The sequence below is a fragment of the Odocoileus virginianus genome, unplaced genomic scaffold (assembly GCF_023699985.2).
Source record: "Odocoileus virginianus isolate 20LAN1187 ecotype Illinois unplaced genomic scaffold, Ovbor_1.2 Unplaced_Scaffold_1, whole genome shotgun sequence".
NCBI lineage: Eukaryota > Metazoa > Chordata > Mammalia > Artiodactyla > Cervidae > Odocoileus > Odocoileus virginianus.
This window is the reverse complement of record NW_027224263.1, coordinates 5048911-5064647: the sequence shown is the minus strand read 5'-3', so window position 1 is coordinate 5064647 and position 15737 is coordinate 5048911. Positions and strand designations below refer to the sequence as shown.

General features: G+C 43.0%; 1 protein-coding gene across 1 annotated transcript in view; it reads left to right on the top strand.

The window, feature by feature from the left end:
* The window catches only part of TRPC5 (transient receptor potential cation channel subfamily C member 5), a 309416-nt gene that overhangs the window by 134745 nt on the left and 158934 nt on the right, over positions 1-15737 (top strand). The window contains exon 2 of the mRNA XM_020881534.2: positions 8820-9218. Coding sequence (XP_020737193.1) covers positions 8841-9218 — 378 coding nt within the window. The 5' untranslated portion in view covers positions 8820-8840. The remainder of the gene's footprint in view (positions 1-8819; positions 9219-15737) is intronic.

Here is a 15737-nt window from a genome sequence, read left to right as displayed (position 1 = left end):
AGCAAATGAAGCAACAGACAAAGGATTAATCTCAAAAATATACAAGCAACTCCTCCAGCTCAACTCCAGAAAAATAAATGACCCAGTCAAAAAATGGGCCAAAGAACTCAACAGACATTTCTCCAAGGAAGACATACAGATGGCTAACAAACACATGAAAAGATGCTCAACATCACTCATGATCAGAGAAATGCAAATCAAAACCACAATGAGGTACCATTATACGCCAGTCAGGATGGCTGCTATCCAAAAGTCTACAAGCAATAAATGCTGGAGAGGGTGTGGAGAAGAGGGAACCCTCTTACACTGTTGGTGGGAATGCAAATTAGGACAGCCACTATGGAAAACAGTGTGGAGATTTCTTAAAAAGCTGGAAATAGAACTGCCATATGACCCAGCAATCCCACTTCTGGGCATACACACCAAGGAAACCAGATCTGAAAGAGACACGTGCACCCCAATGTTCATCGCAGCACTGTTTATAATAGCCAGGACATGGAAGCAACCCAGATGCCCATCAGCAGACGCATGGATGAGGAAGCTGTGGTACATATACACCATGGAATATTACTCAGCCATTAAAGAGAATTCATTTGAATCAGTTCTAATGAGATGGATGAAACTGGAGCCCATTATACAGAGCGAAGTAAGCCAGAAAGATAAAGACCATTACAGTATACTAACACATATATATGGACTTTAGAAAGATGGGAACAATAGCCCTATATGGAAAACAGAAAAAGAGACTCAGATGTATAGAACAGACTTGTGGACTCTGGGAGAAGGCGAGGGTGGGATGTTTCAAGAGAACAGCATTGAAACATGTATATTATCTAGGGTGAAACAGATAACCAGCTCAGGTTGGGTACATGAGACAAGTGCTCGGGCCTGGTGCACTGGGAAGACCCAGAGGGATTGGGTGGAGAGGGAGGTGGGAGGGGGGACTGTGATGGGGAATACATGTAAATCCATGGCTAATTCATTTCAATGTATAACAAAAACTACTGTAATGATGTAAAGTAATTAGCCTCCAACTAATAAAAATAAATGGAAAAAAAATGGATAACCAGCAAGAACCTACTGTATAGCACATGAAACTCTGCTCTGTGTTATGTGGCAGCCTGGATGAGACAGGGATTTGAGGGAGAGTGGATACATGTATATGTATGGCTGAATTCCTTTGCTATTCACTTGAAACTATGACAACATCATTTAACTGGATATACCCTAATAAACAATAAAAAGTTTTTCTAAAAAAAAAAAAAAAAGACATAGCTCAAGTATTGCTTTCTTTTCAATTATCTCCCCAAGTAGAGTTAAACACTTCCTCCCTTTGTCCCTATTATATATTAGACTCTATATCAGACTGTAGTAAATTTAACTTATTTTAATTTTTTTCTCTCTCTGGACCTGGAATTGTTTGAAGACAAGAGCTATGTCATTTATATACGTATATTTGTATTCCCTACCGCCAAATGTCCTGGCCATGACAAATACTAGGTACATAACAAGTACTGAATTGCAGCACTGTGTCTAGCACTATTATAGGCATTATGGAGCTTACAAAAGAATCTACTTTCATTGAAGTAGTTCAAAATGTAGACTCTAGCGTCAGAGCTTGACTCTTACCCCATTCCCACCACTGTGTGTGAACTTAAGCAAATTACTTAACCTCTCTGTGTCTCAGGTTCCTTATCTGGGAGGAGAGAGATGCTAATCATAACTGTCTGAAAGTAAAGAATAATTTAAATAATGTATGTGAAGCATTTAGCATATACAGTATCTGGCACATAAGTGCTTAATGTTAATTTATTACTATTTATAAATCAATGAAATTGTTGGATTGGTATGATTTGTACAAATGAAAAGCATAATGTACAACTATGCAGGATGGTCTAAAGTACTTTTTGAGACAAGACAGTATGGTGTCTTGACCCCAGCAAAGCATTGCTGAATGAGAAATGAAGAATAAATAGCCATGGTGTAACCTGTGCTGGCCTGACCATTCTAGAGAATGTGTTCACTTCTGAACAGAATACTTTAAGAAAAACAAAGTATAGTATAACTAGAAGCAGACCACTAGAATGCTCATAATTCTACAGAAAGAGAGACTCCTGGGGCAGAGAGAGACACAAGAACTGAAATCAAATACATGAAGGGTTGTCATGCAGGACAAAAGACATATTTGCTTGATACTGCTCTATAGAGCAGAACTGGGGCCATGGAATAGAAGCTGGAAACAGGTGATTTTGGATAGACATAGAGACACCTTTGCTGAATATCAGCACTCACCATAAAGGTGAGAAAGGGGTGAGGTTTTCATCAGTGGAGGTGCTCATTAACTGAACAATCACTTAACAAGGATATTGTCAGGGAGTCTTTTTCACTGAGCAGGGGGTTATGCTAGATGAATTTTGATGTCCCTTGTAGGAGGGACTTTTCTGGGAAAGATTAGTGTAACTAGGTTAAAATTAGGAAGTTCTATAAGCAGTTCTCTTAAAGGAGTCAAAATGCTCTCAAAATCAACAAGCACACACACACACACGCGTATGTACATATACATGTACACACACACAAGCTTCCTCTGACTAGCTCACCTCTGTGGCTATGTACATGAAATTTCCATTCTAGTCACTCATTGGATTGGGCATTCAAGGTTCCTGTTCAAATGCAATTTTTCTCTAGATGAGGTATGGCTTTAAGCCACTCAGCTGTTACAATCAGCTTCTATCACAGTGCCTGGTACATATTCATTGAATGTATTTATTATCTACCATTTACCCTTGAGGTTGTATAAGTTTATCAAATTAAACCTACTTTACTTAAAGGGCTCTGAAAAGATGGACAGCTAGACAGATAAGGAGAAGGGTAAGAGGTCACAAGGATTTCACCATTCAAGCCCAATACTTATGGCACAGAGTGCAAGCCACACACAGATACCCTGTCCCCCCAAAGACACTATATTTTAGTGAGATGGAAAGCTTTCCTCCTCACAAAGGCCTGAGCTGGGCAATGATCTGGGCTGGGATTTGGTGAGACCACTTTGTGTCCTGCTCTTCTGCCCAGCCCATTGATTTAGCTCTTTAAATTGCATCATTTGAACCCACAAATGTCACAGATTCCTTTAGACAAACTCCTCTGGCTAAGCAGTACCAGCAAGAGGGAACATGATAAGCCCCCTGAGACAGCCTGATTGACCATTCCTAATCTTTCATGCTTGGGAGACTACAGTGGGAGTTCACTTGTAGAATAGGATGAAGTGCTGGCTGGTTTTATTTCATTCAGTTAAGGATACACCTCAAGACCAGTGCCTAATAATGGGAACACAAACCTCACTTCCTGGCTTAGGTTAGTAGCAAATGAGTACAATCTGCCAAGCATAACTATAAAAGTGAAGGGTTATGGAAAGGAACCTTCCCTATAATCCATCTTCAAGAGATGCCAGAAATTCCATCATTAGTTACTTATTCCCAGAATAATGGCAGAGTAGGACTAACAGCAAGCATATGGAGAAAGAATTGATCTCAGAGTTTAGAGTGAGAATGAAACTAAAAGCTGTCAATGAGGGTCAAATGGCACCAGCTTTGAGGACTGGCAGAGGGCAGTGAACTAGGAAAGTCATTAGATATATTATAAGCTTACAGGTAGACACACAACATGTTGTTCAGTTGCTAAGTCATGTCCAACTCTGTGACCCCATGGACTGTAGCACACCAGGTTCCTCTGTCCTCTGCTATCTCCTGGAGTTTGCTCAAACTCATGTCCATTGAGTCAGTGATGCCATCCAACCATCTCATCCTCTGCCGCCCCCTTCTCCTCTTGCCCTCAATCTTTCCCAGCATCAGGGTCTTTTCCAGTGAGTTGGCTCTTCGCATCAGGTGGCCAAAGTATTGGAGCTTCAGCATCAGTCCTTCCCAATGAATACTCAGGGTTGATTTCCTTTAGGATTAATAATAATGAAGGATAAATAATAATAATTAATTAATAATAACTGGTTTAATCCCCTTGCTTTTCAAGGGACTCTCAAGAGTCTTCTCCAGCACTACCATTCAAAAGCATCAATTTTTCAGACTATATGGGGAACCCATTTTATATCCTGTGTAGTATAGAGGTGGGCATGGGTACATAAAAGAGACATCCAGGCCTCTTCTTTCCCCTACATCACATCTTCCCTGTCCTTCTAAACATACATCTCTTTACTCCCAAGGCCACAGCAACTTTCCTAATCAAGGAATTCACCTTAAAGTGTTACTGGCTATTGGCCATGTAATTTATTATCCCTTCCAGGGGTAGTTTTTAAGAATAGAGTGCCTTAAAGTGAAGGAATCACCCTCTAGTAGTATTTCTCAGGCAACCTCTGGAGGAGAGGTTTTTTTCTCTACAGGGGAATACCACAAAGCTTCTTATAACACAGCCCACTGGAAATGCAATAGACCAGATTAATTTCAAACGCAAGAGATGAAAAGTAACACTAGACTCTGAATTGACTATAGATCATCCAATTATACTTACTTCAAGTTGCAAATTGACCATGATTGTACTGTCCTCTCTCTTTACTACTATAACTCACACATCTGGCATAGAGTGAGAGTTCAGTGAATGTACTTCTTGTTGCTTTCATTGTTATTAATACTAGAAGCAGGAGTAGTATTAATGCTGCCCCAGTACCTGGCACAGTGCCCAGGACATATGAATTATCCCCAAAGTGGAACAATTTATCACTCTGGCTCCTGGCATAGTGCCTGGCACTCAACAGGGCTTTGACTGAATTAGTTCCCTGTGTTCTCACCTTTTCCTGGGACACATTTGTCTTCAGTTTCCCTTAAAGCTGTGTCTTGCTAACGTGGACACAGACCTTCCTGTGGCAGTAATACTTAGTCCAGAACCACCAGCCACACCATCTGAAAAGACATCTAGCCTTTTCTTCCATAGTAGTCTCTTAAGGAGTTTTCCTGGTGGCTCAGATGGTAGAATCCACCTGCAATGCAGGAGATCTGGGTTTGATCCCTGGGTTGGGAAGATCCCCTGGAGGAGGGCATGGCAACCCACTCTAGTATTCTTGCCTAGAGAATCCCCATGGACAGAGGAGCCTGATGGGCTACAGTCTATGGGGTCACAAAGAGTCAGACACAACTGAGCAACTAAGCACATGATAGCACAGCCTCTTAAGTGGCAAATGGGCAGCAAGTGGATTTTCTTTTTTTTGGTTTGTGTGTGTGTGTGTTTGTTTGTTTGAGTATAATTGCTTTACAATGTTGTATTAACTTCTGCTGTATACTGAAATGAATCAGCTATATGTATACATATATCCCCTCACTCTTGGACCTCCCTCCCACCCCCCCCTCATCCCACCCCTCTAGGTCATCACAGAGCACCAAGCTGAGCTCCCTGTGCTATACAGCAGCTTCCCACATAGCTATCTATTTTACACATGGTAGTGTATATATGTCAAGTGTTTAAGATCATTTTAATATAGTCAAACAAGTTTTGAGCTGTTGCCTTATAATTTTAGTTTATCTCTTATCCCTGTATTCTATTATAGCCTTAAAAATATGCCCCCAACACTATCCCAACTAGACTATGATCAAGCCCACCACATTTGTTCTTGTGATACCTGAATTACCCTAATATTTTCACACTAAATTAATTCTTCAAGGACTGGATAACAGCTATCTTCTCCATGAAACCTCTGAGACTTCAGCCTCACAGAGCCCTTTCTGAAAACCCCAAGCATCAAATCAGTACCACAAAATCTAGTACTCATTTGTGACTGTGCTGACCCCCTCAGCTAGATTGTATTTGTTCATTAAACATCTATTTGTTGAGCACTCGTCATGTTTCTGACCCTGTGTAAGTGCTAGGAAGGCAAGAATCAAGGTATCCCTACACAAACAGCAGGAAGACAAAGATGTAGTTGAGTGATGTAGAACAAATGTGATCTGAGTGCCAGTGGGGAACCCAGGGGGAGATTCTGAGGGCATCAGGGGAAGGCTTCACAGAGAAGGGTGGGACCTATGAGCAAGGTGCTGAAGTAGAGAGGAATTTGTTAAATGGAAAAAGTAGGATGGAGCCATGTGCAAACACATGATCGTGAAAAGGTAACTCAGAGAACATGGCTCAGTAGGCTAGAACTTGGGGTGAGAAGGAGAGAGATGAGAGAATATCATGGAAGGTTTACTCATTCATTCATCACACATATATCCAGCATCCACGGTATGCCAGGAACTGGGCTTGGATGAATGCTAGAAAAACAGGACAGATGCAACCTCTGCACTTGAGCTTTAAAGCAAATTGGACTGAACAGACGATTACTCAGGAAGACAAAGACATATGTCTGTGTTACTAGAAATTTTGATTAATGTCAAGAAAGAAGAGAAAAGGCTATGGCTATGATGGAGAGAAGAATATGAAGGAACTACTTTATAGAGAGCAGTTGGTGAGGGCATCTCTGAAGAGGTGACATTTAGTTGAGGCTTGAAAAATGAAGAGTTGGAGGAGAGTGTTCCAGGAGATGATCGAAGGTCTTGAGGTAGGAAAAAACTTGGCATGTTGGAAGAATCAAACGAAGTTTTACAGGACTAAAGAACAGTGGATGAAGGTGAGAGAGTGCTTTCAAATGACATTAGAGAGGTAAACAAACACAAGCCAAGACCTAGTAAGTAGATCTCAGAAAGGAGTGTTGATTTCATTACAAAAGCAGCAGGATACTAACCAAGGAGAGTGAAATAGGATCAGCTTTATGTTTCACAGGATAACTTGGGGATGGTATGGAAGACATTCTGGAAGGGGAGAGAATGGAGTCAGGATGACTCATTATAAGTGTGTGGAATGGTCCAAATGGGAGATGATGAAGGCAGGGACCTTTTTCTTTCTTCTGTTCCAAAAATGACTAGCACAGTGCTAGGCATGCTGAAGGCTTCCAGTGTGTTCATGTTGATTAATTAAAAAATGTAAACTGAATTGGGCTGTTGAGTCTCTTTTGAAGAGATCTCACTCTCTTCTTTCTCCTCCCTTTTTTCTTTATAATGGAGACAGAGAGTCAGGGAGGCGTTCTACAATTAGTATTATTAAAGTAATTTGCTGTTTAGTGACAAATGCTTCCTCTAAATGCCACTTTTCTTTAGTCATTGCTGAGTTACTTGAAAGTAGCACAAGAAAATATCAGTGCTTCTCAAGACAGCCAAGCAGCAGTCTGCTCTCCTGAGATTTGGATGCAGAGAGAAATTTGTCATCTGGGCCTGTTCAGGGCAAGAGGCAACACTAACCTTCAAACACTAACTTCCCAGAAGATCACAAACGCATGAATTGCAAATACCACTTGGTATAAAATATGCCGCTCACTCTGCCAAAGCAGAGATGTAATTACCTGGAAGAGTAAGGCAAATGTTTGTGGAAGCCACATGTCTTCATCATCTCTTACATCCAGAAGATGAGACAAGAGGCCCTTTATCACATTTCCATTTCTTTTTTGCTGGCAAAACATTTCAGTAATGAAAGACACTTAAATAAGTTCATCCAACCTCAGCCTCCAGAGTCTTGGAGGTCCCAGGGATAGTAGGGAAAGGGGAGTCAGTCACCTCATGGATCTGAGCCTCATCTGCCCTGGGGAGGATAGGCATTCCCATCTCATAGGGCTAGTACAAGAGTCAATGAGAAATGTGCATGAATTCAGTCTGTAAACTACAAGGCAGAGCTCTATATTGTGATTCATTCTATGCAATTAAAAGCAAAGATTATCTTTTATTCTTGTTCTCCCAGAGAAAGTTAAACATATTGTAAGAACTCAATAGGTTTTGCTTTGAAATCACTTCTATTACAATCAGGCTTTAGATGTAGTGCATGTAAAGCAGACCAGTCACTTCTCAGAATTGAACCAGATAGATTCTCAGATATGTCAGCTGCTTGGTTTAGGTGGTGGAGGAAAAACATCAGGAGGGGCTAGAGGCGGTACATGACTGTAGTCTGTTGGAGTCAGTACCCCCTTCCCCAGTGAGCAGCAGTCAGAAGGCGGCTTCAGTTAGCACTCTGACAGGATTTCAATCCAGGATCTGCATCCAGGGCAGCTGCAAATGTAATCCTACAAATTATCAGAGGCCCACGGTCCAGATAAAAGTAGCCAAAAATGAGATCCAACTTTGCATCAGCAATCAGAAGTATTATCATGAGTATCTCCAGACAGCAGAAGGGAAGGAAAAAACTAACTTGTGCCATGTCTCAGGAGGTTTGCTCTTTACCAGTTACTGTGATCAGTCATTATCTCATTTAACTCTCACAATAGCTTTATGAGATAGGAATTAGTCTTTAGCGTGGGGCCTGCTGCTGTTAATGCTATTAATATTGATAAGCTTAACAGGGCTTCCCTAATGGCTCAGACGGTAAAGAGTCTGCCTGCAATGCAGAAGACCCAGTTCAAGTCCCTGGGTCAGGAGGATCCCCTGGAGGAGGGCAAGGCAGCCCACTCCAGTATTCTTGCCTGGGGAATTATTTCCCACCAGGATACAGTCCATGGGGTTGCAAAGAGTTGGACACAACTGAGTGACTTACACAAACAAGCTTAATAATAAGAAACTGAAGCACAGTGAGCTTGAGTAACTTCTCTAAGGTCACAGACCTGGTAAAGCCAGAGATTGAACCCAGGTCTTTCTGACCCAAAAGCCCGGCTCTTTCTTCTATATACTCCTTTGCAAGAGGAGAAAGATTGTAGCTTTAAAACAGCTAAGGATTTTTCAAGTCCCTAGCAAGGCTGCCTCCATAACTGACCACTTGAGAGCTGCAGGTATCTAACAATATCTTTGATCTCCCTCTGTCTCCTCATTTAGGTTTCAAAATTGCTATGAACCATGGCACAACTGTACTACAAAAAGGTCAACTACTCACCATACAGAGACCGCATCCCCCTACAGATTGTGAGGGCAGAGACAGAGCTCTCTGCTGAGGAGAAGGCCTTCCTCAATGCTGTGGAGAAGGGGGACTACGCCACTGTGAAGCAGGCCCTCCAGGAGGCTGAGATCTACTACAATGTCAACATCAACTGCATGGACCCACTGGGCCGGAGCGCCCTGCTCATTGCCATTGAGAATGAGAACTTGGAGATCATGGAGCTCCTGCTGAACCACAGCGTGTACGTCGGTGATGCACTGCTCTACGCCATCCGCAAGGAAGTTGTGGGTGCTGTGGAGCTCCTGCTCAGCTACAGGCGGCCCAGTGGAGAGAAGCAGGTAAGAATTCCCTACAGCCTGGGAAATAACCAGGGACAACATAGCATCACAGGGTCAGAAGCCATGAAACTAAGGAAGGTTAGGTAGGCTGGAGTTGAGAAGCCCTATAATGGCAACCCTCTCCTCTCCAAAATAGCACCAGTGATCTCACGTGGGATCCTAGAGCTACCCTGCATGGCCCATACTGAGCTTTACTCATTTGCTTTTTCCTTATTAACATTTGCTGACATATATTCAATGCTCAGGCTTCCCAGGTAGCATAGTGGTAAAGAATCTGCCTGCCAGTGCTTGAGATGCAAGATACATGGGTTTGATCCCTGTAGGGAAGGGTAGGGAAGAGCCCCTGGAGGAGGAAATGGCAACCCACTCCAGTATTCATGCCTGGGAAATCCCATGGAGAGGAGCCTGGTGGGCTACAGTCCTTGGGGTCACAAAGAGTAGGACAGGACTGAGCAACTAAGTGTCCACACAACCTAAAATTGTGCTCTCCATTTCCAGAATATTCTAACTCTTTCTATGCTCCCTACCTCCTGCTCTATATCTTCATTTCCTTTGTCTACTCAAAGGTCACTTTTGAGAGAAGGGGAGATGAAACACAGACCTGAGTTTTCTCCTCACCTGCTCTTTCCTGAAGGACAGGAGGCCTTTAAACTTTAGTGCTGTGGCACAGATGCAGATGGATCCAGGAACTTACACATATCTCTTAGTTTCATTCATGTGACTACATTCCACCCCTAGATGTTTGGAGTTTTGCCTCTGCGTTTCTCCTATCTTCCGAGGAACCAAAGTTTAATACTCAGGAGTTATCTTTGAGTTCTTCCTTTCCCTTGTCTTCATGTTCAATCCCCAAGCCCAGTGAGTTTTTCCTTCCCAATATCTTTTATGTGCTTTTTTTCCTCTCTAACCCATCTCCTGCCACTCTGCCTCAGGTTCTCATCATCTCTCTCCTAGATGAGTAATTCCCCAAGTGTGCTTCCGGGACCATCAGCATTAGCATCACCAGGGGAACTTGTTAGAAAATGCAAATGTGAAAGCCTCCAGATCAGACTGGATCTGGATCAGACTGGATCAGACACTCTGGGGATGGGGCCCAGCAAGCCCTCCAGGGGACTGCGATGCCGCTCATGTTTGAGAATCCCTGCACTCGACTAGCATGAAAGCTTCTATCTGGACTCCCTGCTTCTACTCTCTTTCTTCCTCTCAAACTGTCCTCAGCAATGACATGGCTTATTCTTCCCCAAATAACATAACAATCTTCTCATTCCTTTTCATCCTTTCAGTGACTCCAATGGCTCTTCCCTAGAAGAGACGCCAACCCATAAAGCCTAGCACTCAGTACCCTTCATTAATGAGCTTTTCTAGTCTTGCTTCCCTCTGGGCCCTTCTAAACCCCACAAGTCAGGAAGGTCTCCACTGTCTCTCTTCTTTCAGAGCATAGTAGGGGTATGCAGTGGACTTCCCAGGTGGCACAGTTGTAAAGAATCCATCTGCCAATGCAGAAGACCTGGGTCGGTCCCTGGTCGATCCCTGGGTCAGGAAGATCCCCTGGAGGAGGAAATGGCAACCCACTCCAGTATTCTTGCCTGGATAATCCCATGGACAGAGGAGCCTGGCGGGCTACAGTCCATGGGATTGCAAAGAGCTGGACATGACTGAGCACATATGTACATAGAGGCATGTAGTAGGAACAAAGAGAATACAGAGTCATCAACATGGAATACCACAATACACTAAAAAGTACAAATAGCACAAACCGAAACCCAACTTGCAAGGTGCTTAAAAAATACTGATAATGAAAAGACTTAACATCAAATCTTATGGGACATGACCAAAGCTGAGTTTAAAGGGAATTCATAGCTTTAATACTTGCCTAGTTAAACAAAAAGGAATGAAAATAAGCTAACTGATAACTCACAGACCAGGAATTGGAACTGACAGAGCAGAAAACAAGATACTAGATTAAAAGTTCCTTGGGTAAAGGGCCTGAATCAACATTTAATACGGTGCCAAGAGAGAAGGGGCCTTATCTCTCTTCTCCACTGCTGTATCCCAGCACTGGGAGAGTGCCTGCAATATCAAAGGCACTCAATAAATATTTATTTTATGAATGAATCACATGCAACTGCACTGTGCTAAGCATCTCACACCATTTAATCCTCCCAGCTACTCTGGGAGGCAGGCACTATTCAGATTGCCCCCATGATACTGATGAGAAAAATTGAGCCACAGGATGGTATAAATGTCAGAGCCAGCATTCAAACCCAGGCTGCCTGGCCCCTAAAACCACCCTCTTAAGCACTAGGCTATACTGCTCCCCTGGCTGTCTGAGTGAAATCTGAGAACTCCCAGCACAGGATCTTTGAGACAAAGGAAATGGCAATCCACTCCAGTATTCTTGCCTTGAGAATCCTATGGACAGAGGAGTCCATGGGGTCTCAAAGAGTCAGACACAACTGAGTGACTAACACACACACACACACACACACCCACCTCTGGGATGATATAGCCATTGACTCTACCCTTCACTTGACACCAAGCACATAGTAAATATGTAAGGTCAGCCTTATTTGTGGAAAGAAGCTAGCCTTACTAGACTTTGTAATTATATGATTTCTTAAATGGGAAGCATAATCTAATGCCCCACTTTTCATGTTTTCATGTATCTGCCATCTGCACCTGACCTGGTGCCTAGTATATAATGGGTGACAGATAAATACTTGCGATGAGTAAGAAGGGCTTGTGTGTATCTCTTGGAAAAGCACATAGCTAGCTGCTTGAACAAGACATCCTGGACTTTCATATTCAATCCCATTTAGCATCATAACTGTTTTGAAAGAGTGCAGAGCACAGAAGAGTTTCCAAAGAGGACACTACCAATAGCAGCCCTATTCCTGAGTTTGGAAAGTAGGTCAAATCTTTACTTGATGTACTCCTCTTCATCCTGGTGGCTCAGATGGTAAAGAATCCACCTGCCAGTGCATGAGGCCTGGGTTCGATCCCTGGATTGAGAAGATCCCCTAGAGAAGGGAATGGCAACCCACTCCAGTATTCTTGCCTGAAGAATTCCATGGACAGAGGAGCCTGGTGGGCTACAGTTCATAGGGTCACAGAGAGTCAGACATGACTGAGAGATTAACACTTTCACTTTCCCTTTTCCCATCTGTCCCCATTGCTCTAGAAAACCTGAGGAAGAAAGGCACCTGGCAAACTCATTCTGAAGTATTGGGTTAGCCAAAAAGTTCATTAGTTTTAAGTTAAAATAAAAGACATATTTTCCTTTTCAAGAAATGTATTGAACAATGTATTCATTGAACAAACAAACATTTTGACCAACCCAATACAATTTAAGAGGCATGATCTTCCCCTTCATAAAAGCAGTGCTTAACTCACAGGAATGAAGCATTGCTGGTGGAATGTCAGGGATATGAAACCTAGATGAAGCTATTTGAGATGGGCTGATTTTCACCAAGGTTCTTCCCGACTCACTGAGAATATAAGACCTCCTTTGTCCACACTCGAATATCATACCATATATATAAACCCACAAAGCCAGCTCCCTCCCCAGGTCTCTTGAGCAGCTTTCTCTTCCCTCTCTCTTCTCGCACAACCCCTACGAGCAGCTGGTGCTAAATTGCATTTTATTCCATCGCTCTGACAATTGCTGCGATAAGTCATATATCAGTAACTATAACAACAGCCTGCCACAGTGCTGGAGCTCTGCCTTTCTGGGAGACAGAAAGAAGATTTGTTTACCTGGGAGCAGTCAGGGATGTGAGCAAACACAGAACTCCTGAAGGGCCTCAGGTCCAGCTGGGCAGGCGACTCTCAGGAAGGCACTTCTCCTATACACAGAATCCAAACACCTGACCCAGAGGCCCTCCCCTAGCTCACTAAAGGACTGGGAACAGCTGAGCTCCCTCAGTCTTGGCTGGATAAACTAGTGCCCTCTATGGATTTACTGACAAAGAAGTTTGCCTTCAGGCTGGCAACCAGACCCCCTTTGCTCAGCCCTAGCCCCAGACCATCATGCTCTTCTTCCTCTTCTAGCTTATCAAAAACTGCTCTCAAATAAAGACCAGAGGCTGGGAGTAAATGGCTGATACTGGCTTCACATATTGACACTCACATGGACACCTGCATCTTTAATAAGGACTAAATCTTAAAGTTAAAATGGTAATGCTCTATCAGATAGAATTTCCTGAAGCAGACAATAAGTAGAAGACTCTGTGTGTGTGTCTGTGTGTGTGTGTGTGTGTGTGTGTCTGTGTGTGTGTGTGTGTGTGTGTGTGTGTGTGCGTGTGTAACAGAAGGTTTAATCCAACCTATTTCTTGTCCATCAAACCTGCTCCCTTTACCCACTGAATCTTGGAACCAACAGGGGAGCATCATCAGCAGGGGAAGCCAATCCAGTTCCAGTCCCAAGAGGAGCCTTGAATCTGTCTATGGTTAAAACTGGCTCAAAGATCAAACTTTGTGCATATGGAAAATGTCAAAGTGAAGATGCCTAAGCCCTGTTGCATAAATACAGAATCATAATCTTGGGGTTTTGGGCCTGGAATCAGCATTTTTAACTTTTTATTTTGTATTGGGGTATAGCTGATTAACAAACAATGTTGTGATAGTTTCAGGTGGACAGCAAAGGGACTCAGCCATACATATACATGTATCCATTCTCCCCCAAACTCCCCTCCCATCCAGGCTGCCACATAACATTGAGCAGAGTTCCCTGTGCTATACAGTAGGTCCTTGTTGGTTATCCATTTTAAATATAGCAGTGTGTACATGTCCATCCCAAACTCCCCTAACTATCCCTTCCCCCTCTGCAAAGACCCTTTTTTCCATAGAAGGTCACATTCACAGGTGCCAGGTATTAAGACTCAAACATATCTTTTGAGGGGGATACAATCCAACCCACTACACTTTCAATGAGAAATATTAGTCTAGACAAGTGGCTTTCAAACATTTTCAGTAGCAGAGTCTTTCATTAAATGAAATCCTGCCCAGATGTAAAACAGACCTAAGCAGAGTACAGGTCAGGGCCCCAAAGCCCATTTGTTCACACACACATTCTCCCTCCCCCCTCCCCCTCCCCCTCTCGCTCTCTCCCCCGTAACTCCTTGGCCCTGAAGATCAAGCATAACTAGAAAACCACTGCTCTAGAAGACAGAATAACAGATTCTATTCCTGAGTTTGAGATGTTAGCCAGCTTATACCTAACAGATTGACTGACCTTGGGCAAGTCCTAAGGTCTTTTCCAAGTGTCCAGTTACGGAAACACTCTATAGCTCAATTTCCTCATCTATAAAATGAAGCTAATAATATCCATGCCTACTTAATATAGGGGCCTGTTGTGAGGAAGAAATAAGATAAAGATACATTAAAGCTTTTTGAAACAAAATTTCATGCTAGATAGAGCTCAGTGACTATTATTTCCAGCTTCACTCCATCAGTTTGACTTAGCCTGTGATGTTGTGTGGAGAGACCAGCTGGCAAGTGGCATTCACCACTAGGCACTGCCAGTACTACAGCGAAAAGGAGAGGCTGGTGAGCGAGCTGGCCCAGCTCACAGATTACCTCCTTCTGCCTGGCCTTGATGACAGTGGTCTCCCTTCTGCTGCCATGACCTCACAGTCATCACTCCTCATTCACTGGAGTCTATGGGTTTGAGCTGCTGTCCTCTGCCTCAACAGTCCACCCAAGTCATTTTCTTTCTTGGTCACTTGCGTCAATGCAGGCAGGTGGAAAGAGGCCAAGCCAACCTTCTCCCCATGGCCCACCCCTCTGGGCTCTGCCATAATTACTCATTTGTCTGTGGCAGATGGCTTCAAATTAAAATTGGTCTCACAGATGAGTTAGCAAGATTAAGTCTCAACAACATGATAAGTTGTTTGTGTTGAGACTGTAGAAAATCAGCAACAAAGCACTCCGCTTCTCCCTTCCCCTATCTGACCCTTGGTCCCATGGAGAGATCGCAGAGCGTAGAAAGGACACTGAGGGCCTGGGAAAAGGTGACTGATGCATAGAGAGGGGCCCTACAGTTTCTGACCTATAAATCTCAACACTCAATATGAGAGAAGAAAGGAAAGGAGAAAATGGCAAATGTCACCCTGCTATTTACAGGCAGCTTGGAGTGGTAGAAGGATCAGAAGCTTTGGAGTCTTAGTTGTTTTAGTAGGTGTGCTTCCTTGGACAAGTTGCTTAATCTCACCAAATCTCAGTTTCTTCATCTGTAAATGGGAACGATGATGGAGCCTACTTCATAGAGTTCTAGTGAAAACTAAAGGAAATAATCCATGTATATTACTTAGAACAATGTTTGACATAGTGAATACTCAATATATGGGCAGTTGTACTATTCCTATTCCTACTAGTTGAAACTATGCTGATATTTTCTACTGGCTAATATCATTTATTCATTTTTAATATTTATTTATTTTGCTGCTCCATGTCTTAGTTGTGGCATGCAAACTCTTAGTTGTGGCATGTGGGATCTAGTTCCCTGATCAGGGATCTTACCCA